This window comes from Euphorbia lathyris, chromosome 7 (assembly GCF_963576675.1).
Source record: "Euphorbia lathyris chromosome 7, ddEupLath1.1, whole genome shotgun sequence".
NCBI classification, from domain to species: Eukaryota; Viridiplantae; Streptophyta; class Magnoliopsida; order Malpighiales; family Euphorbiaceae; genus Euphorbia; species Euphorbia lathyris.
In genome coordinates, this window is record NC_088916.1 from 38,894,745 (window position 1) to 38,919,431 (window position 24,687).

The window sequence follows — 24,687 nt, forward strand, 5'->3', positions numbered from 1 at the left end:
AGCTTTTACACAGAGATAGAAATTTGGTGTAAGATCTTTTTCTTGTTTGAATGTGCTTTGTATGTATACTCTTTTTCTCTTTTTGTTTTTGTAATCATCCAAGGATCCAAGAATGAACTTGTCCTTTTATAGTTGAAGTCTGAAGCTCTAATGATTTGAATCTGGAATTATCCGTTGGATTCAAACGAATCTATTGCGTCATTGTTCTGGCCAGCTTCAGATTTACAGGCCAATCCTGTCGTCTGAAATTAGCAGGCGTCAAGCTTGTCCTCTTCTGGTAGGTTCGTCTTCTAGCGCCAGTTCGTCTTTTAGCTAACGGAGAGTTGACCCATGCATCTCGAAATTGACTCTGAGCGTAATTCCAAAGCTTCTGTTATTGGTGCAGACAGTTGTCGGATCTTGTCTTCTAGCAAACGGATCAATCGCGCTGTCTTGACGAACACTCAGCTTGACTTTATTGACATTGCTTTTGTTCTTTGTTTCTGAGTCATATTCTTACTCAGCTTCCGTGGTCAGCTTCGTCTGCAAGCATTGGTTTAGAGGAAGACTTCTCTTCTTTGATACTGAGTTGCATTTCACTCAGCTTCTTTGGTCAGCTTCAACTTTAAGTATTTGTTTTGAAGATGACTTTTCTTCTGTTATGCTGAGTTGTACTTCACTCAGCTTGTGTTGTGTTCTCATGCTGACTTCGTCATGTCTTACTTTTTATTTCTGTTTGCATTTATACTTATACTCAACATTGAACAAACATATTAGTACAATTAAATCAAAGCACTTAAATTTAATTGCCTCTTAATCATGGTTTAACTTAAATCATTTTGTCAAATCAAAATCATGTGGAAAGGTGTTTCAACAGATGCGCTGGTGTTGTTGGTCTTTTAGGCCTTTTTCGTTTTTTTTAATTTTTTCGCGGAGATTTTTCATTCGATTATTTAAATAACTAATCAATTAATACGAAATGAATTTAGGTTCAATTAATTAATTAATCATTTGATTAATTAATTCAGAACGCATTTTGATTCGATTAATTAACTATTTTGACAAATTAATTAATCCGAATCGTATTTTGCTTCGATTAATTAATCATTTGGTTGATTTAATTAATCCGAAATTGACTGATTTGGATCATTTATCGAAAGGTTTTCTTCATAGGTCCTCCGACCCCAGTGTCTACACATAGCCAGCCATATACGGCGTCTGTGAGTAACTATTTTGATTAATGAAGTATTTCCATCCATGAATGACTGTCCATAGTGTGAAAAATGTGTAGATTATGATCCAATCTATATGCTAGTTACCGAAGATGGCATGACAGTGCTCCGACGTAACTGAACTAACTATGTGGCTTATATCGTAGTGGACGAAGACGAAAACAACCATATATTGAGGTTTCAATCATGAATGCTTTCTGTTTCATAATGTTGGCTTGTGCTCAACACAAGGAGACTTGGTTAATGTTACTTGCTTAGAATCTTTGAAAATGGGAGAGCGGACCTTAGTGAATATTGAGAAAGAAACTCAAATCAGGAATATGGATTTACTTCAATAATCGAAATAGTCTATTTATAGTTGTTCGTATGCGTAGTGCTAGGTATGTGCTTGTTTAATCTGAGATTTACCTTTTCTTCTATCGTTTTCATTTTTCCTATTCATGTTAGTTAATATAAATCCCAATTCAACCAACTGTTTAATTCTAATACTTAAGGAAACTCATTTAACCAATTTGATTTAATCCTTGTGGAATACGACACTTGGTCTTACCAAATACTCCACATGACCTAGTACACTTGCTAGCATCCATATTTAACACACCAAGTATTCGGTAATTTTGTCACAAAAACTGAACCGACCGAAATTACCAACCTATGACCAAAACAGAACCAATGGATCGAAAAACCGAAATTCATTAGTTCTATCGGTTATTTCAATCCGGTTTGATTTTTGAACCCCCAACTTTAACCTCACTATGACATTATACTACTTTTGGTTTGCACATTTATTTTCTCATTGAAAACACCTAGATTCTTTTGTTAAATAAATATTATATTTTTTTTAGTACCCTATGAAATACCAATTATTTACTCTTAAATAATTAGTTTAAATATATAATGTCCATTTTATTTACTCATAATGTATATATTAACTTAATTTGACCATATAAAACAAATATTTAATGAAGAAAATATATAATATTTGACGGAATACTACAATATGATTAAAATCAAAATATAGAAATATTAAAATTATTTTTAAAAATATGATGAACACTTATGTGTGAACTCTTAATTAATTTGGTTAAACATCATGAATGTTTAATTATTAATCATTAATTTAACTTTCTCTATAAAAAATAATAATCTCAATTGAATCAGAACAATAAAATCACAACACCTCTGATATAAGTAAAGTAGATAAGACACAATTAAGGCAAAATCGCACAAATTCTCAACCATATATATTCAGTTGATCATATTTTTCAAAACTTGAGATTATGCAATTCATTCGAATTTGAGCTTAGAAATTTAGCACCAAAAGAGAATCAAACTTGAAAATGTCTGCCATTACTATTGTTGACCACATGATGCCTATTACCAGATAGTAACAACTACAAAATCCATATTCAAACAATGTTCTCATTCTTTGTATATTATACTACACCATATTATGAAATGTGATGTGTCAATTAACCGTTTAATTCAAAAAAAAAAACTTCAGCATGTATACGGCTTATGCATAATTATTGCCCAACTTTCATATAATAGAAAAAACAATTGAACCGGATGATATAAGTACCTTTAAAAGTTACAACTGAGCAAAGTAAGCTTCGTGCACTCTTTTAATCACTCTATTACCTGTGCATAAGGAATACAAAGATTCACTAATTAAAATGTAAAATTATGACAAAAACAAAAAAATGAAATTGAATCTAGATTAACACAATTAGAGTATTTCAAATTCATCAATCAATGGACAAATTGCACAAATTAAAGTACAGAAGTAAAAAAAAAAGTAGATGCTAAATTGAATTTCCTGAAGTATTGCTACTCAGTGCTAAAAAATTAGTACTCAGTGCTAAAAAATTAGTACTATGTGGATCGACTGGACTAGATTTAACCGGCTTTCATCTAACTAACCTGTAATCATGACATTATAAATTTTAATCTAGTGATATATTTGGTTTTCAAAGTCCAAAATTCAATTAAATTGGTAAAAGAAATAATAGTGTATCTTTATTTTCTCCTCAATCACCTAAAAAAAACTCAAAATAGTCCAAATCTAAGGAGCAGTTGTTGCACCTATTAAAGCTTTTCATTCTCTTTCTATGCAAAGGAAAAATAACACCAAGAAAAACATACATCAATTTATACATTGGTTGTACATAAAATAACCAATAATAGACTTCCAAAAACTACAAATTCATAACCAAACATTAAACTCTGGAGCTAGTCAATGATACATAAAACAAGCAGTGAAGTGCAATTGAAAAAGTAGAGAAATTTGGTAAAAATTAAGACTTGCCCAAAAAATTTTAATACATCAGCACTCCTAAAGTTGGCACAAAAACATTGCCCCTAAGTTTTATTTTATTAGCCATTTGAATTTGTTTAAATTGGCATGATCAACCCCATAAATCAATGTTGCAGAACAAAAATTAAATTTTGACAAATTAAAATATATATATATTAAGCAAGTATGAGATCAATATATAAATCACTATAAGCAAGTTTAGAAGGTCAATGAGTCACATTAAACAAATTTAAGAGGCCAGTCAGATTTAGGTCTTGTTTGATAACCCATCTAATCACTTAAATTAAAATATTAAGCACTTATTTAATTTAAGTGCGTTTGATAACAATTGTTTCTCTACCACTTAAATGAGCTAATTAAGTTAAAAATCACTTATTTTGATAAGTCAAAATATTTAACTTAACATTTTAAGTTAAACATTATCAACTAATATTTTTATAAAAATTATATCATTCAATACTTTCAACACTTATAATATTCAGCACTTAAAATTCAGTACTTATTTTTTCAGCACTTAATTTTCAGTTTTATCAAACAACACCTTATACAAGTGCATGAGCTAATGAAATACTCTATAAATTAAAAAGACCGGTCAGATTTTTGGATCAAGTTTCAAGCATTCCTAATGTATTAAACCAAAAAAATTATAAGTTAATTTTAAAGTTCAATTACTAATTAAAAGGAACAATCTATGAATGCAAATCTCTATCTCTTTGCGGCTACAACATTAGCATTTTAACCTTATTTCAAATTAGCTATCAGCTTTTCTTTGGCAAAGGACATAAAGCTACCTACGGTATGGGGAACGAAGGAAATGGTTTGTATCGTACGAACTCTTGAGGAAAATCCGAGTAATCTGTAAAAGGCTTGCATTCTCTTATGATTGAGCAGTTTACCCAGAAGAGAGAAAAATAAAGGCAATGATCAGTTAATCCAACATAAGTGGTAGAGGTCGCAGAGCCTTTCACTTCACTTACCTAAAGATTAAGGTTGAAAGTGAACCTATCGATTCACCGGCACGAATAGCATTTCCTTCTAGCATATCTAATGGCAAGAGCATGTCCTTTTCTCCATATGCGGAGTGTAGCTAAATAACCTAAAACTAGGTAAATCAAATCAAGTAGGTTTAATATATTAGTGGCCATGAACTTGGTCAAAAAAACCGATTGAGCTCCCTGAACTTCAAAAGTGTCAATTCAGCCTTTGAAATTAAAACGTCTAATTAGCTCCTAAGTCCAAATGACATAACAATGAGAGGTTTGAACAAATTAAAATGTATGTCACTTTAAGCAAGTTGAAAAAGCTAGTATTAATGATATGAGTTTGGTCTGAGGTCGTCGTCGGGGTGCTAACCTAGTTGGGGTTGTTGGTCCCTTGTATTATGAGAATAAGTTCCTAGGGGGGGGGGGGGGGTTAAAGGAACTATTTAAAATTTTAAATATTTAGGCTGTTTTTATCTTCACAGATTTAAGTAGCATAATGATACTGAGTGCAGTCAGAGACAGCTTTAGTTTTGGTCAGTAACTAAAGTTGTTTCTGAGGTTGGCTCAGAAAATAGCACTTGGTAGTCTATTCCTAAACACAACACTAGATCAAGCAACTCAGCAGCCTAAGTTAAACGTTTTCTTAGCAAATATAAAAGCAGGCAAGTAAAGGAGATCAGGGATAGAAATACTACTCAGCAGTTTATCCTGGTTCGACCTCCTGCCTACATCCAGTCCCCGGAATTCTTTTTTCGAGCTTTAATCCACTACTGAGCTCTTTTGGGTAGCGCACAAACCCTTTACAATAGTCAGTGAACAGTTACAGAGTACTGTCCTCTATAAACTTATACTCAGCACTATTCAACTATGAGTGCTAAATACCGAGCGACTCAGAGTCTCCTAACTAAATTTAGTGATTGATAAAGTTTTGTTCTATAACAAAGAACACTTGAATGGTCTAATCTACTATTTACACAGAAGAATAAGAGTTTGTGTAAATGTCTTTGCTTTGCTTTGCTTTCAGAGGGAACTTCAAGTATGAATTTGCTCAGAGCTTTTGCTTGTTGAGGATCAAATTCCAATGAAGCAAATGACAGGCCTTTTATAGTGACACTTCAAGGCATCGGTCATTTCGAATTTCGAAATAACCGTTGGAGTGAAATGGCTCTGCTATCCCTTTCATCCTCAACGCCTAGTGCCACAACCAATCGTAACGAAGTTCTTTCTGTTTCCCTGTGTCTTGTTCAGCAGCGCTTCAGTTGCTTTACTCAGAGTCTTCAGATGGTCTCATCATTTTTCGCAAAGATTCCAAGACAGCACAGCGACAACTCGTCTATTGCGTCTGAATCTTTCCACACTTAGATAACCTTTGTCAGCAAGTTAGGAAGTCAACTTTCGCCTTGTCTTCTTGCCCTTCGAACTCAGCAGCTTAGTGATGAAGGAATTGTCTTTACTTCTGGATCCTTCTTTTTGCTGGGCTGAGTGGATCAAAAGCCTTTGATCCGTTTAACTTTCTTCTTGACTTTCTTTGGGTCTTGACTTGGCTTATTAGACTTGGGCTTTATCTCAAATTTCTTTTGCACTTATAATTTAATCATTCCAAGAACACTCAACAAACACATTAGTAATGACGAATCAAAGCATTTAAATTTAATGTGTTGAGGATTTATTTTAGGGATTTTAATTCTAATTTAAATATATTTGTCAATTCAAAATTAGTGTGGAAATGTGTTTCAACAGGGATGTCATAACTCCTTATTCCCCTCCTTAACATTTTAATTAAAAAATCAATTTTTATGACAAAGTTTAGAGAATCCATTCACTAAACTTAGCATTTGCTGAATCTTCCATATTCAAAACTATTTTTTTGACATCAGCAGCCCAAATTTTTCTATAATGATCAAACAAGTAAAGATATGGATAACAAGGAATTACATGACCAGGAGAAAAAGGTAAAAATTAAAATTAGTAAGAAATTGAAACTTATGATTTACTATTTATAAAACAATTCAATTAATATGCTTAAAAGATGGATCTACTCGTCCTGTTTTTATCAATTTCAAATCTGGTCTAGAAATAGGTAGGTTTAGGCGGGCATGGCTGAGGCAGGTCTGGTGTTTATTTTTCTTGTCGAAGTCTGATTTATTGGACGTGAGCATGAACTTCCTAGACTAGTGAACAAATCTAGGAATTGACACATTTCAATCCTCGGTTGAAGAAATATTATTATGATTTGTTCTAAATATGAAATTAACAACCTAACTTTATTAATCAATCATAACCCTTTCAAAGCTTGAACTGCAACAAAAATTATTGAACATTTCAGGCCAGAAACCAATGAATTTTCTAATCTTGCTAAAAAAATGAAAATCAATTCAGTAATTTTGCTCAAAAATAAAGAACCAACTAAATGCTCAAATCAAATCCATATTAAAAGTTATTTCAAACACCAAAAAACAAAACCAAGATAAGAGAAAGTTAAGTTCTTGGACTCTAGCTAACTCACAATAATAAACATAGAAACCATTACTAACTTTAATCTATACAATCACCACTACATTAGCAATCTAAATCTATTAGTCAATCATAACCCTTACAAAGCTTGTACTACAACAGAAATTACTGAATATTTCAGGTCAGAAAACAATCAATTTCTTAATCTTGCTCCAAAATGAAGATCAATTTACTAATTTTGCTAAAAATTGAAGAATAAACTGAATGCTCAAATCAAAACACTAGTAAAAGGTATTTCAGACACTAAAAACAAAATCAATCACAACTCTTACAAAGATTGGACTCCAACACAAATTATTGAACATTTCAGGCGAAAAATCAATCAATTTCCTAATCATGCCCAAAAAAGAAGATCAATTTTCTAATTTTACTAAAAGCTGAAGAGCAAACTGAATGCTAAATCAAATCACTAGTAAAAGGTATTTCAGATACCAAAAAACAATATCAAAATCAGAGAAAGTTAAGTTCTTGAACTCTAGCTAACTCGCACAAAAGGGTCACTAGCTTTAAACTCCACAATCACCATCACATTAACAACCTAAATCTAATAATCAATCACAACCCTTACAAAGCATAGACTGCAGCAGAAATTATTGAACATTTCAAACCAGAAAACAATCAATTTTCTAATCTTGCTTCAAAATGAAGATCAATTTACTAATTTTGCTAAAAAAAATGAAGATCAATTTACTAATTTTGCTAAAAAAATGAAGAACAAACTGACGGCCCAAATCAAAACACTAGTAAAAGGTATTTCAGACACCAAAAACAAAATCAATCATAACTCTTACAAGCTTGGACTGCAACAAAAATTATTGAACATTTCAGGCTAGAAATCAAGCATTTTTTCTAATCTTGCCAAAATAAAGATCAATTTTCTAATTTTACTAAAAAATAAAGAACCAACAGAATGCTCAAATCAAATCACTACTAAAAGGTATTTCAGACACCAAAAAACAAAATCAAAATCAGAGAAAGTTAAGTTCTTATACTCTATAGCTAACTCACAGTAATAAACATAGAAAAAGTCACTAATTTAAACCACAATCACCATCACATTAGCAAACTATAAATCAATCACAACCATTACAAAGATTTAAAGAAAAAGAAATCAAATTCAAGGGGAAATAAGTACCACCAAAGGCTTCAAAAGACATTGTGGGAATCAACTGTGATCGTTATGAACCTGTACAACTTGATTTTGTTTGGGATGTGGAGGAAAAATTAAACGGGATGACTAAGAAGTGAAAGAAACTCGATATTCATCCCTAACCCATATGAATCGATGTTGGTCGGCTCTGGTTATTAGGTTTAGGTTTTTTGGAGAGAAAGTATGCGTTGAGTTTAGGTTTAGGAATTCTGAGATAAAGTAAAAGAGAAGAGACAGAAATTTCAATATTATATTTATATATGCTCTCAATTTTGAGTTTACAGTAACAAAAGCTAGACGCCTAAACTTCCCGCACTAATTTTTGTCAGTTTGTGGGGAATCAATTAAAATCCCCACTAATTTTTATATACTTTAGTGGCGATTTTTAGAGATCCCCACAATATGTAATATTATATAAATTTTTAGGAGAGACAAAGGGTTATATATAATTATATTTTTATTTACAGTACTTTTTATTACCACCAAAATTTAGCGCATTAAATTTTCAGCTTTTGTGGGAAACTTGAAAAAATCGCTACTCATATATATATATATATATATATATATATATATATATATATATATATATGGAAAATTATTAACTCGCCACATGTTAGTATATTAACTGTGGCGAAATTCGGAATTCACCACAAATATTAATCTTTTGTGGGGATATACCAAACTCTCACAAATATATAATAATTAGTGGAGAATTATGTTTCCCCACTATATTTTCTCCACAAAAAATTCAGTCGTGTGAACAAAATTAAACTAATTCAAAATTGTTGTTTCATATGAAATAATCATCGCTTTTTGATATTGAATAAAAATCATTTAATACTAATTAAGCTTAAGTCAATCCCTAATATGTACAACACAAACTTAATTTATCATTCATGTGTTTGAAATTTTATTAATAAATGGAGTTTGGAGTTGTAAGGATTTAAATCCTAGATTATTTTGTTTTAAAAGAGTATGTGAAGTATTTAATTTAAGTTATAAAAAGTATTACGTTTGACATGGTACTGTACTGTAGCTTCATGGCTTAATACTATTAAAAGCTTAAAAATTTAGCAGAGCAAACAGATAAAGAGCGCAGAAATGGAGCACAGTATAAGAATTCATAAAGTAAATTATAAGTGAATAGACAAATAGCATCAAGACTAAACAACATTTAGTAGGAATAAACATGTTGACCAATAAGGATACATATAACAGCAAACAAGAAATTGAACTAAAATAGGAGGAACTTCATAAGATAAGAATCAATATACCAACTAATTTCTATGAAAAATGTTTCAACAAACAGAACAATTTTCTATAATCTAGTACGCGAAAACCCAAGTGATATAAGGTTAAATGATACCTCACACGTGGCGTCATCACCACACTCGTTACGGCCCTAGCCCACAAGTAACAAAGATCCAAAACGGCACTGACAGGGCATAATCCATTGATGCGGCCCAAGCCCAAGCAAGCAACAGTCCATCACCAATCACCAAAGGCTCCAATCCTCAGCACATCAAGGATCTTCTAGAATCCTACAAGATAAAAGATTCCTCCCAAGATCCGGAATACTTGAGGGAAACAGAATCCTAAGCTTGTAAGGATTCTTAAAGAGATGACCACTTTTAAACCTAATCATGCACTATAAATACATAGGTATAAGCTCAAAGTTTAATACGTTAACTACTATCTCTAACTAGTTTGTTCCCCTCTATCCTACGTCTAGCTGATCCTTGTAGACGAACATCTCGTTCGAGGCACAATGGTCGTTGGCCCTCTCTTGGAGGCATAGAGCCACTAAAATCAGAGGCCTCCCCAAGTGATACACCATATACATCGCCCCTAGATCCCTCGGTATAATGATACTATGAGCTTCGACCATCGACTGATTCTTTGGCGCACGTGGACTACTCTCGGTCCCAAAACGCAGGCCTACCGAAGCACTGTTTTTTCCCTTGCCCCAGGCCCACAACTTGTCCCGCATATCTTCGTGAATAGTGGCCAGAGAAACACCCACAATAGTAATACGTGGAGAAAGATCGATTGATACCACCATATGGTTCTCAGTAATAGACCACGTCGTCCGGACGCAGTAGAAAAGGCTCATTTTTTCCCGTAGTCCGTGTCTTAGGTACAACTCCCCCATCAAAGCTCCTCGACTCTGAAGGCCCCACTTCTTCTTGCACGTTCCTATCACCACTATAGGACATACTTCGAGTGCAGAAGTAGCCTGTTGCCAGGAGGAGGCGGAAATGGAGTAATAAGAAGGAAAGAGACACGAGAATGACCTTGACAAACGATGAAAAGGCAAAGATGAAGTGGCCACCACACTAGAGGTCTCGTGACGAGCATCGAAGGAAAAGTAAAGAACGGACGAAAAAAGCAAAAGCAAAACTAGAAAAGGAAGAAAGTAAAATCCCTTTTTATAGTCTGGCTTGGGGCAGATGAAAGGTTTAGCATGAGGATAACAAAAAGGCCCATTAAAGGACCCTGGCAAGAAATGATTGCTCTGTAAAGCCCAATAAGGAAAGGGGAGCTAATAAAGGCGGTAAATAAATCCAACCGCCATTCCAAAGGCACGCCTCAAAATCCAAATAAATGTAGTCGCCAGTCCAAGGGCATGCCTCAAAAGCCAAACAAGAGCATGGTTAAATCACCAAGAGACCAACCCATCGACTCCGCTGAAGCGCGTCGCACTCGGTGGCCCACCCAATTTCAAAAATCAGGCATAAAAAACTAAACAAAAACATGATTAAATAGCTAAGAAGCCAACACACTGATCCCAATCAGTGCCTCGCCCAACTATGGGGGACATCTGATGAAGTAAATGAAGATCTCCTATTCAAGAGTCATCGACCTAGGTCCCCAATGCCGAACCCTCGTTGCATCTGAACCTACCCCGTTGTCTCCAGGCCAAAGCCTTGGTCTGGGGGAACGATGCGTGAAACCCAACACCGATCCCATAGAGGACCTATAAATACTTTCCACCCATAACCTTAGAGGGATAACTTTTCTCTCTCTAAACAATTGGACTTATCTCTCGGTGTATTTAGGAAACCGATCCCGACGCACGTCGATATAGGTGCACAACAAGTGCAACTCCTCAACCATACTTATAACAGGAAATAAAAAGTTGTACATATGAATTATTATAGACTATTATGCATTGATTATAAAGAAACAAAGATAACATATTTAAAGACAAATATAATAATTGCAAGCATGTTGGTCAATTGATAGTTGAGTTTGGTCCATGAAGTCAAAGTGTGTGTGGAGGAGATATCTTAGTACTAATATTAGTAATTAGGATCTTAAATATGTTACTGTCTAACTTCAACTACTACTTCTTTTAGATTAAATACATATCGTAGTTGGCATAACCATTCCAATTTAATGGTTAGCAATCTTTGACGATCAATTTATTTTAGTTAATCTTTTTCATATGTACTTGTAATTAAACCCAACTTTATAAAGGAAGCTCCAAGAAGTCTTATTAGATCCTAGTCCTCATTACGATAATCATATTCGATCCCAATAATTATAGGTTTAGTGGATTTAAGGAATATCAATTCCTGATATTTGTGTCTATTTCCTCTTGCCAATAGGAGACACGTTGTTCCAGTGGCGGATCTAGAAATTAAGATTTGGGGGGACTAATTTTAACTGTGCGGTTGATGGTAACAAAATTATTTTAGCCTCTAACGTGTTAAAACTGTAAAAATGTTATCATTTTTTAGAAACTAACATTGAACTAATAGAAAATTAAACATGTTTATTTTTTTTATAGTAAAAACATAATAAAAATGAATATTAAATACGTTTACTTTTTTTTAATGGTAAAGACATATTAAAAATGAATTCAAAAGTGTTATCAAAATAAAAATAAAGAGTCCATTTAAATTAATTAATAATTGTAACATGTTTTTATAATTATTAAAAAATAAAATTAAAAACTTTTTAAAAGAAAATGAGGTTAGAGGGAGTTGAACATAAACCTCTCAAATAAAAGTAAGCATCTTTAACCATCCCATCTACCTTTAAACATTGAAATAATACTACATAGAGTTAATATAATTCTTGCCAAAATATTATCAGACACCATTATTAAAAAAAAAAAATTTCTCAATTCTCCGGTGGGCTGTTGGGGCTCGAGCCTACTCTAACCCCCTTAGTTTCGTCCCTGCATTATTTTACAACTCATAACCATCTTCTATAGATCGACATTATTATAAATAGAGTAAATTTAGTTTAAAGTGTATAAGTTTATTCATTCTATTAAACTTAGATTATCCAATCTTTTTTATAAAGTGATTTATATGAGAATGGATTCATCTTTTAATATAATTATTTCTGTAAAATATGATAAAATTTGACTAGTAAATAAAGCTCTAAAATGAGAAAGAACGTCACAAGTATTGAATAGGAATAGAATAGGAATAGCATGTGTTGGTTTGGGGTGTAAAGTAGGATTTGTTCTTCTCTATTTGAGGAGGCTTAGCTTACCACCCACTTGCAATCTTCACTTGAAGTGCGTGAAGGTTATCGCTTTCTTTTCTCTGATATAGCCCACGTGTATCTGTCTCTTTTATTCACTCACACATTTCGACTATTTTAATCATATATCACACCGTTATGTAATTTATGGATCCTAGATAAAAGAAAACCTTTTTAATAAAAAAATCACACGTAACTCGATATATGTTTAAGTATAAAAATACCCATAATACATATAACCAAAAGCGATTTTATACATAATATCTATAATTGTGAAATTTTACTTTGTCAACACTTTATAAATAAGTCATCTTACCATTTATTAATAACAGTTTATGAATTTAAACATGAAATTTAAAATATACTATTTTTTTTATACTAATTGGATAAAAAAAAATTAAAATATTCACCGAATTTATAATATTAATCTTCAATTCCATTATTAAATCATAGAAAATATAATTTTTTAAAACAAATTAATATACAATTTGTGCAGAATAATAAACAATATATATATGTTTTATAATAATGTCTAAAATTGACTCAACTTGCCAATGTTATGCGGTTTGCTCTTGGCTACCAATGTTAGGAATAAAATTGCATCATTTTATATGTTAGGGATAAAATTGTTCTTGATTGTAAAAGTTAGGGTTATTTTTTTACCTTAAATTTTTTAAAAGCATAATATACATTTGAGTCCCTAAACTAAAGCTTCGAAATCAATTAGGACTTTAAACTATCAAAATTATCAATCAAGTCCTTGAAGTAAGTAAAAATCATCAATTGAGTCTCATCCTAAATAAAAATCATTAATTGAATCCTTATCGAAAATCATTCAGTTGAACAGTTTCAGTACATGTCAAATCAATGCAGATATCATTACAGTACATGTCAAATAGTTAAAGTTTCTGATTTTAAGATATGATAAAAACACAATTGATGCATTTTTCTTAGTTTAGGACTTTATTGATGATTTTAACAGCTTAAAATCCTAATTGATTTTGAAATTTTAATTCAGAGATCAAAATGAGTGCTATGCTTTTTTTTAAATATTACAAGTATTTTTTCTTAATTTCAATCTACCTACACTTCTCCTGTCCCGATGATAATAAACCATTGCTTACTGCTTTCCAAATCTTTTTTATGCTAGTAGCTGCTATATATTTTGCTAACATGCTCCTGTGCTAGTAAACCTACAGCTGCTTACGTGTTGCTAATATTTTCTAACTGTGTTCTACGTGTGATGAATATACAAGAGGTGTGCAATTACATGCTCATCGTCTGTTAGCTGAACTCCCTCTCCCTCCTCTTTATGTTATTTATATCTATTTTTCAATTTTACACCGATTTTGATCTAATATTATTCCTTTTTCTTACTGATTTTAAATTATAAATTACAAGAGCACCTCTTGTGTTCTTCCTTCTCTGCTCTTTTCTTCTCTTCCTTTCATTTTCCTCTCCCCACCGTTCATATCCTGTATCCGCCTTCAACTAAAACGATTTTAGCAGGAGCAAATCAAAGTAGGCAGTTGAATTTTGATTAAATGATTTTAACAATTTTGTATTCAATCTTTAGCCCAGTTGGAGTTAGTTTATTAATTTGTTTAAATTTTCTTTGAATGTTATCATAAGAGCAAAGTTGATATAGTCTCTGAATTGAGTATTGGTAAAGATCTTCTCAGCACCAGTGAGTGTAGTTTATTGGCTGTGTTCTTGAAAAATGCCTCATAGAACGACTTACTTCTTTCTGAGGCAATTTCCTGATCGTTTCGATGCATCTGTTAAGCAGCAGTTGGATCATGAGAAGAGGAAGATAATCAATAATACTGTTGGCAGTGCAAATGATCATCTAAAAAACTCGAATACAGTTGGCAATATCACATCATCATCACCAATAAAAACCAGAGCCACAACTGCTCATGTATCCGATCTCTTCACCAGTAGCGACGACGAGAAGTATCATAGAAAGGAGAAGCAATACGGTGAAGATGACAAGTTGAAAAAGAAGAAAAAGCAACTTGCCAGTTTTCATGATTGGGTGGCGGAGAGAAAAGCAGAGAAATCTGCTGATCACGTGAAGTTGCAAAGATTATCATGTGATGATGACGATCGTGAACTTCTGCTTGCACCGGAGCCGGAGGTTGTTAATGAGAGGAATGTTGACCGAAACTTTGACCGGCAAGTTTCTTTGCCGAGATTATCCAGCGGGAGTAGTTATGCAGGTAGTTTGTTCTCTGGGACGACTATAGATGGAAACTTATTGAGTGATATTAAGGACACTGCGACGACTATTTCCACGTGTCAAGATGTGGTGTTGGAGGAGAAGGACGGCGAGAAAGAGAAAGAGAGGATTGGTAATAGTGCAATGGCGCAAAGGACAGCAGAGACATACTATTTGCAGCTTGCTTTGGCTGAGAGGCTTAGTTATCAATCTGGTCTTGCCAATGAGGTTGTGCTTCTGCAGGAGGGCGGGCCTCTCATGTTCGATTCAGAAATGCTTTCTTATCGTCTCTGGGTATATTATTCTTCTATTTCAATAGCTTTTTCTATATATTCATGTTTGACGTTTTTTTTATTTGTCTCATATTTTAAGGTTAGCGGATGCTTATCATATAGTGATAGGATATCAGATGGATTCTACAACATCATTGGTATTAATCCCTATCTATGGGTTATGTGCAATGATCAAGATGAAGCAAAACGCCCACCAACTTTACCCTCTCTTAAAGAAATTCAACCCACTGAGACATCAATAGAGGTTGTTCTCCTTGATGGCCGTCGCGACACCCGCCTTAAGGAACTTGAAGATAGAGCTCACCAAATATATTGTGCTTCCCAAAATACGTTGGTATTGGTTGAGCAATTGGGAAAGCTCGTTGCTATTTGCATGGGGTAACCTCATTTTTTGTCTTTGCTTATCACTTACCTCATAAATCATTTGTATTTACTAATGCTCTATCTAATTTCCAGAGGAACTTATCATGTGGAGCAAGGTGATCTTCAAAAACGTTGGAAAGTAGTTAGCAAGAGATTGAAAGACTTCCATAAGTGTATTGTGCTTCCCATCGGGAGCTTATCCATGGGACTCTGCAGGCATCGCGCCATTCTATTCAAGGTGCATCACAATTCAGATTTTATGTTTTTAGATAATTAATTTTTTTTATTGTTCAACAGAACTTTAGTTTTTCACTGTACTCTAATGTGATCATGTTTATTGGTTGACTGCCCATTGAGAACTATAGGGTGATACATAGTATTTTCTCTTGTTGGAGATGATATTTAGAGTGGACTAAGTCTCTTGGAGATACAGAGTAGACTAAGTTTCGATTGCCTTTTCATGAGGGTTGCTAATATTAGAATTTTTCCCAATTGCTCTAGCAAAATGCTACTTTGTGGATCATGTACTTAAAAGTTACAACTCATTAACTGACTATTGTTTTGGCGAGTAATGTGTGGGAATTTAGTAGCATCAACTATTAATATTAGTTGGTGATCATTATTATTAGTTTGACTGTGTTCCATTTGCTATTTGAATTGTTTTGATTACTATTCACATCCTCTATGATGAAGCTCATTGTCCTGCATGGAAAAAATTGTTTGAAATATTTTTAGTCATATCTCTAATGAGGGTAGATCTATCTCTTCTTTATTGCATCTGTACTTCTTCACCATCATGTATTTTCTTTCATCATATATCTTCATGGGTGGCGGATACTGTAGGACTTATGAACAATTATTATCGTTTTAATTCAGTATGACACCCTTGTGCTTTTCTATCATCATATTAATTGCAATTTGTATAGTATTAGTAAAAGAGCAAAATAAGACTCTTTTTGAACAAATCTTCATATTCATTATCTTTGTTAATCTGATGATTTGAAGTTTGAACTAATATAAGTCATTCTTTAGGTAAAATATTGTCAAGTGCTTAAGAATACTAGTGTTTTTTGTTTCACATACACATACGGTGGATGTATGGTTTTTGCTTTGTACATAGCTGATGGCAATGTTTTTGGCACGTGCAGAAATTGGCCGACTGTATAGGTTTGCCATGCCGGATCGCAAGAGGCTGCAAGTATTGTGTTGCAGATCACAGGTCTTCTTGCCTTGTCAAAATTGAAGATGACAAACAGTTATCAAGGTTCAATAACTGTCATATTAGTTATCCATTTTGTGAAAATAAAAATAAAATATAAAAATGTAGAGAAATGTAATTGGTAATTTCTAATTTGGTACTTTTAAGTTTCTTTTACTAGAAAGGAATGCCAAGTTCCCAGTTGGATAATTAGTATTGCTGTGTTGGATATTTAGTAATGATGAATCTGTTTGCTTGTGTACATAGATGATATTATGGTTTCTGACATATGCCTCATTTTCCCTCTTAGTTATTGTCAAGTGATCCTAGATGTTAACTCAAAATCAGTTTAGGAACTTGAAAATTGTTCTTTATCCCTTTTAACAGAATAAAGTCTCAGCTCTTTCTCTTCCTTTATCATGCTATATTGTTCTTGACAGGGAATATGTGGTCGATCTTGTTGGGCAGCCAGGAAATGTCCACGGCCCAGATTCCACTATCAATGGAGGGTTCTTATCTTCAATTCCTTCACCATTTCAAATTTCTCATCCAAGGTTCCAACATTTTTACATGGATAATGCAATTTGTCCAATTCAAGGCTCGGAGCTTTCTCCTTTTCCTACAAATCCTCTATATTTGGGTATGCCATGTTCTACATCAATTAAAGTAATTGTTTTTGTATGGGTGAAATTGTTGGCTCAGGGGATGGATGGCTATATGATTTAGTGGCAAAAGCGTAATTGCAACTTTAGTTGTATCTTATGATGTACATGATCTAAACAACTTAGACATTCTTACCCGGTGGTTTTAGTATGACATGCTAAAGTTAAAAATGGAATTTGATCTGGCGATCGTTTTCAATTAATATTTTCATGGATGATATGATGAATGGTAATATTATTCTCATCCTTATGGTTGTCTTAACCTTAGAGATGTTAGATATCAATATATCTCCGACTTACAAAATGCTAATTTGAGACTATATCTATCTGACTATAGAGATCAATCCTCTTGCAGGCAGGGGACCAGAAGGCCGACAAACAAGAGGGACTCTTAAACAAGCCTCATTCAGAAAGGAGTCATCTCTGATTTCATTGCCTTTAACAAAAGAACAAGATAAAGCAGGGCAATCTGTTCATGAATGTTCTAGCAATGATTCTGCTTCAGCTGTAATAAAACAAACTTACAAGAAGGAGATTATGATGTCTGGAACTTCAATGAATAACAGTGTTGTCAAGCAAACTGCATTGGACCTATCTTGTCAGTCAGAGCTCAAGGAAGTGGACAATCAAGGCGGATCAGGTCTGTCCAATCCGAGATATGTGACTCTTGAACCTTCTCTTGCAATGGACTGGCTTGAGATCTCATGGGATGAATTATATATTAAGGAGCGTGTTGGGGCTGGTACATCCTTTACTGCTTCCATATTGGTTGTTCAATATTCAAGTGTTTCTACATTCTACATATTTAAGGCAAATATATATTACTCTCTTGTATCTTTTCAGGTTCATTTGGGACAGTGCATCGAGCTGAATGGCATGGATCGGTATATCTTCAATACTGAAAATACCTTGCTTTAGGGTTTTTCTTCTGCTACTCGTAGTCGTTATTGGACTACATTTTATTATTTATTATATGAGGCATGATCTATCTTAGCTATTGATGCGTCTTACTGAAGAATTATGTTCTTTTAACATGCATTTTTGCGTGAAGCCTTGCGACTTAATATAATTGTATGATCATCTAATGAACGTCTAAGCTTTTCAATAGGTTTTTGGGAATTTTAACGTGCATAATTAGAAGTATAACCAGTTAGTTTTTGAATAATGTTTTACATATAGATAATACATTATCTATGTCTTTCCAACTTACAAAATTATAGGCAATCTCAAATATGGTTGGAGCTCTTCAAAGATTTGATTGTAGTATGCCTTCATCATCCTAGAAGTGTAATTTGTTGATCAACTGTCTGCATTTTTGTATTGTGTTCTTTCCCTAGCAAAAGTATTATTGGATTAATTACTGTTTAAATTGAATAAAAAAATGCCTCATTCCATTGTAAATAGCTCTTTTAATTCATTTTTATATATTTAAATATATCTGGCAAGACTTAGTTTTGGTCTTCTCCAGCAAATAATTATCTTGTGATAATGTAGGATGTAGCTGTCAAGGTATTAACGGTTCAGGATTTTCATGATGATCAGTTGAAAGAGTTCTTAAGAGAGGTGATTATTGCTAATCCATAAATGATGGGTGTCATGTCATTGATGAATCTGATCATTGTTTGTGTTGGCAGTATATTATGTTTGTTGTTATTACCATTTCCAACGTTTTCTTTGGCAGAATCTATTGGATTTTTCAAACATTATCCATCCTTGTCACACTTCAACCTTTTGTTATCTGATGTTTTCCTTGTCTTGAAATCTATACCCTTAAAAAAGTATCATGGGGATGTTCTCATTTTAGTTAATTTTAGTTGAAACTTTAACCCATGACCCTCTACCTTCACTAGTTGTAAAATTGGTTGAATTTGGGGAATGCAAATGTGCTACAACTATTTTTATAGTTAGAACATTTTTTCAGGTTGCAATTATGAAACGTGTCCGACATCCAAATGTGGTTCTCTTCATGGGCGCTGTTACAAAGCGTCCTCATCTATCAATTGTGACAGAGTACCTTCCAAGGTAAGGGTAACTCGGTTAACACTTATCTTCTATGCACAAGGAAATTGATGTCTAACCTGTATTCTGGAACAGGGGTAGCTTATATCGTCTCATACACAGGCCAACTGCTGGGGAGATCATGGATCATAGGAGGCGGTTACGCATGGCATTGGATGTGGTCTGTAATTTATGATCATATGTTTCTATTTGGTCTGTAAATGGTATCATATTTAGTGTTTTACTTAAACAGGCTAAAGGCGTCAATTATCTTCATTGTCTTAAACCTCCTATTGTTCATTGGGACCTTAAATCTCCAAATTTGTTGGTTGATAAAAACTGGACAGTGAAGGTATAGGATCAAATATTTTTTAGCAGTATTTTGCTTCTGGGCAGCATGATGAATCTATGCTTACACTTGTATATATGTCTCAGGTTTGTGATTTTGGGTTGTCTAGATTTAAAGCGAACACATTTATATCCTCAAAATCAGTAGCAGGAACGGTAAGTCTAGTCGTCGTTTTTTCTGCAAGTTACTTAAAATAAGGGAATTAGTTATGATTTGTCCGGTGCTATTCAGTTGCCACTTTTTTTGTGAGACAGGCAGGTTAAAAATTTACTTGAATGTGCATCGATGAGCATGTAACTTGTTGCTTTGATTTTCAGCCAGAGTGGATGGCTCCAGAGTTCCTTCGGGGAGAGCCATCAAATGAGAAATCTGATGTGTACAGTTTTGGAGTGATTCTATGGGAGCTTGTAACTATGCAACAACCTTGGAATGGACTTGGTCCTGCACAGGTAAAATCAGATCTTCTTTCTCTTGTTTTTCCATTTCATCGGGAAAATCCTTGATATTTTTTTGGATAGGTGGTTGGAGCTGTAGCATTCCAGAACAGAAGGCTGGCCATACCGCAGAATACCTCACCCGTGTTGGCATCTCTCATGGAATCTTGTTGGGCCGAGTAAGCAATCCAGTTATACTACACATTCACATTCACATTCACATTTGTGCTGTTTATAATGGGTAGTTAGTTATGTTGAATTGCAGTGAGCCAAGTGAGCGGCCATCTTTTGGTAAGATAGTTGAAACTTTGAAGAAGCTGCTCAAGTCCCCAGCTCAGTTGATACAAATGGGTGGACAGTGATGAACTGTTAAAAATAATTGGTGTAGAACAATATTTATAGCTGGTCGCAGAATGTGCAATTGCTAGCCTTTATAGGATGCTACTAACTGAACCTTTTTATATGGTTTGTTGCTTATCTAACCCAGGCAGGCAGGCATTATATTATATTATATTATATTATATTGGGAGAAACGTCAAGTAGTTTCAAATGCATGTTCCTTCATTATTTTATTTTGTATAGGATTTCTAAGAGCTGCTGCTTCTCTAGTTTTCAGTTATTTTCCGAATCTAATGAATTTTGTTTTACAACTTGTAATATACAAAATCTCTGGCCTGTCACAACTCTCAGTTTAATTCCTTCATGTTTATAATTGCATGATTCTGATAATACTACTGTCTATCATCAACATAGGTTACCACTTTTTTTAACAAATAATTGGAATGAATTTCTGTTTACCAACTCTTCCAAATTAATTAGGTTTCGTTTTGGTATAATTTATACCAGATAAGCACTGCCGGAGCCATGGAGGGTTAATTTTACCTGTGCGGTTGGAGGTAATTTTTCAAATTCCAGCCCCTGATTGGGCAAAATTGTTTTAGTCTCCCGTATTTAAAACATCGTCGATTTGGTGTGTTTTAGCGTGTTGTTTAAAATATTAAAAGTGTCAAATGTGAAAAGAGTATTAGTTTCTATAAAAATTGCAACATTTTTTTTTAGTTTTAAATTTTTTTATATTTTTATAAATTAAAATTTTAAAAATTAAATTATTTGAGTTTATTTTTTTAATGAAAAAGATATAATAAAAATGAATTAAAAAATTGTTATGAAAATAAAGAGTAAAATGAAGACGGTAGAGATTGAACCAAATACCTTTACATCTTGACTAGTTTAAAATATTAAAATAATGCTACATAGAGTTTATATAAATTAATATTAGGGAGCTATCAACTAATATCATGGGAGGCTATAAAAGGTGGCACCACTGGTATTCAATGGTGGATTTGGTCCTATGGATTTTGGACTAGCTTCACCTCTGACCAGAAGTTTGAAAAAATAATTTAAGTGGTGATTTAGAAGGATCTACGTGGAGAGATTACATCAGGAAGCCATTCAAATTCAAGGTACTAAATGTGGAGGCAATGGTCTGTATCATGGTGGCCAATTTCCTCAATAAAGAGATATCCTGAAAGCTAACCACCACCAGGTCTGAAACCTTCAAGGACTTATGATTCAGGTAAAAGATTTCTATAGATGGGGAGGCCACAAACTAAATCCTTTGTTGAGCAAGAAAACCACGCCCACTAGCAGGGGAGCTTAGGAATGATATGGACCGAGACCAAAATAATTCACGAGCACCCGGAGAGATTGATGGTCTCCCTGAACGCTCTTAGAGATAAAGTTCTATACTGGGTAGACAATAATATAGTACTGTGAGCGTCCGTAGAACCCGATTATCCTTTTGGTTTTGGCAAAAAGGATTCTATGTTTGACATTACATCGTCACTTATCATTTTTAAGGACGACACATGGTGTGTACCTTCTGGTGTATGTCTTATTGTTTATTAGTCCATTTTTTTTATCATGTTTTTGAACTAATTTATTATATTGAGAGTCGCCATTCGGGATTAATATCCGGGAACATATATTAGATGACATATGAGCTCACACTATGTCATTTCTTCAGAGTTGGGTCCGTGAATTCAAACGGTCCAAGGGTTTGATTAATAAACTCGTAGAATTATCTTTTGTTAGAATACCATTTATAATCTAAATCATTTTCCGTTTATATCGTTTTTATCGCGGGAAAGCAATAAATAAATATGGAAAAATAAAATAAATTACATTTTAATCAAATGACACAAATAGCCCTATACATCAAATCTAATCTTACTGAAACTATTGAACTTGTAAAACAAATAAACGTTTACCTAGAGGAGGGTCATTTCAAAATTCTAGGAAAAGCTCTCTTCTGTCGCTTTCACCTTTTGATTCAGTACAAAAGATTTCTGCTGAATTTGCTTTTCCTTATGTCTTCATGAGACAACATGCTTCTGATTTCTATCGGAGGCAGTCTGACGGTTTGGATAATTATGGAAAAGAGTCCAAATTGTACAGGGGGACAAGAAGCCTGTTGCTTGTACTTCTTTCCAAATTTAGTAGCACAATGTCAGTGAGAGAAGCCAACTTTGATTCTCTTTGATTTTCTTGTCTTCCGGTGGAATTAGTCTTCTAGGCTTGAGATAAGCTTCTGAATTCTTCCAGCTTCTGGACCGGATTGAAGCTTCGGGCTTTTAGCCAATCTTAAGGCATTTTCTAATTCCTTTTCTTTCTCTTATTTAATTAAACACGCTTAACGAACCATTAGTTAAATTAAATCAACATTTAATTTTTATACTTAAACTATTCATGGGATTTTAATTTCATATTTAATATTTTTGTCATAAAAAGTCAGTGTGAAAATCGTGTTTCAACAGTTCGTCCATGGAGTAGACACACTGGCGAACTATGTAAATCCATGTATCATTTACTTTATTATTCTCTTTTATTTTTGTTATAAATTTATTTATCCAAATTAAATATTTGGTTCGGCTACAAGGTTTTCTCCAACAGAGATAATGGGGATTGGGATTTGCCACATGAGCAACATATTTAAGAGGAGGAGGAATTCCGCGCATAGCCTAAGGATTTAATTTTATGTAAATGACAGAAACATGAGTTGTTGTTTGAGGTAGTGAAAAGGTTGAAGGAATAGAGTTAGTGTAAAGTCATTGGTAGGTGATCTGTAAATTCCACTATAAATCCTCATCGATGTCTGTGGTTTGCCCTGACCTTGGGAGTGGGTAGACCTACCCTTATCTAAACTTTTTTCCTACAAAAAAAAAGAGTTAGTGTAAAGTGTTTGGTGATTATAGAGAAGGGCGAAAGCGATGAGGGCTTAGGGTATGCATTGTGTCGGTTGGGGTCGGACTGTTTCAAACAGAGAAGGACGTAGAGAGAGGTTCGGGACCCAAATAATTCAGATTTGGATTAGCAGTTGCAGTGGGTTGAGGGCAGTGGCGAATGCAATATTACTCGGTTGGGGGGGGGGATTTTACACATGCGTTCGGGATTTTTTTTTTTTTTTGCTAAATCGAACTTGTTTAATTTTTTTTTGTATATATGAGTGTTATAATTTGAATTGTCAAGAACCACTTTTAAATATTAATGTACAATTTTTCAAAATTAAGCTAGATTTCGTTTATAGTCCTAACATGTAAAAAAAAATTGGATTTAGGGAGGACTGAACATGTAAAAAAATTTTAAAAAAAATTGATTTCAGATGACCTACCAGACCAAAAAAATAATAATTTGGATTTATAAAGGCCTAACAGGCCAAAAAAAAATGGAAATTTGGATTTAAAGATGCCTAGGGTGCCTAAAAAATTAGAAATATGGATTTATGGAGTACCTAATAGGTTCAAAATATTGAAATTTTGAAGTTTGGACAAACCTAATACGTAATGAGATATATTTAATTTTCTTTATTAGTTCAATACTAGTTTCTAAAAAAATTATAACATTTTTACATATTTTTATGTTTAGTTTTAAAATTTAATTTAGAAATTAAGTTGTTTGAGTCTCAAAAATAAGAAATTAATTTTTTTTAATGGAAAAGACATAATAAAAATGAGTTCAAAAGTGTTATGAAAATAAATAAAGTAATTAATAATGGTAACATAGTTTTATAATTATTGAAAAATAAAATTTAAATAAACAAACATTTTCTAAAATAAATTAAGGTTGAAGGGAATTGAACCTAAGACCTTTTAAAAAAAGTAAGTGTTTTAACCATCCAATCTACCTTTAAATAATAAAATATTACTACATAGTTTCTATATAGACTAATATTAGGGCCGGCCCCTGGTTGGGGGCTAAGAAGGGATTCCTAATGGAACTGTTGTTCCAAACGCTGAACATGTATGAATCGGTTATCGTGGGTGGTTCGACGGGGACAGTGTGGGGATAATTATGAGTCTGAGGAGAAGAAGGACATAAATTTGTTTCAACTGATTGAAGGGTATAGGATATTAAGGATTCAACATCAATTTTGGTCCGCCAAGAGGAGGTCATTTGGGCTCCTAATTCCATGTTCGATTAGAGTAGTATAATCGT

General features: G+C 33.4%; 1 protein-coding gene across 3 annotated transcripts; it reads left to right on the forward strand.

Moving 5' to 3' along the window:
* Positions 1-13,855: 13,855 nt before the first annotated feature.
* LOC136234803 (serine/threonine-protein kinase CTR1) lies at positions 13,856-20,876 on the forward strand. Of its 3 annotated transcripts, XM_066024284.1 has the most exons (16): positions 13,857-14,196; positions 14,308-15,190; positions 15,269-15,567; positions 15,646-15,790; positions 16,701-16,816; positions 17,191-17,390; positions 17,768-18,154; positions 18,256-18,296; positions 18,907-18,975; positions 19,334-19,434; positions 19,507-19,591; positions 19,664-19,762; positions 19,846-19,914; positions 20,077-20,208; positions 20,278-20,372; positions 20,459-20,876. In XM_066024284.1, the coding sequence occupies exons 2-16, from the start codon at positions 14,396-14,398 to the stop codon at positions 20,553-20,555; spliced, it is 2,730 nt and encodes a 909-aa protein (XP_065880356.1). In that variant the 5' UTR covers positions 13,857-14,196; positions 14,308-14,395; the 3' UTR covers positions 20,556-20,876. The 3 variants fall into 3 exon arrangements, with proteins under 3 accessions (XP_065880358.1, XP_065880356.1, XP_065880355.1); XM_066024283.1 differs by having other exon boundaries at positions 13,857-15,190; XM_066024286.1 differs by lacking the exon at positions 19,664-19,762 and having other exon boundaries at positions 13,856-15,190.
* Positions 20,877-24,687: the final 3,811 nt, after the last annotated feature.

Excerpts from the sequence above, each read along its gene's own strand:
- LOC136234803 (XM_066024283.1), top strand. The coding sequence starts at position 14,396 with ATGCCTCATAGAACGACTTACTTCTTTCTGAGGCAATTTCCTGATCGT. Across the intron at positions 18,155-18,255 it reads TAAGGAGCGTGTTGGGGCTG|GTTCATTTGGGACAGTGCAT; the intron begins GTACATCCTTTA and ends GTATCTTTTCAG. Across the intron at positions 18,976-19,333 it reads TGAAAGAGTTCTTAAGAGAG|GTTGCAATTATGAAACGTGT; the intron begins GTGATTATTGCT and ends ACATTTTTTCAG.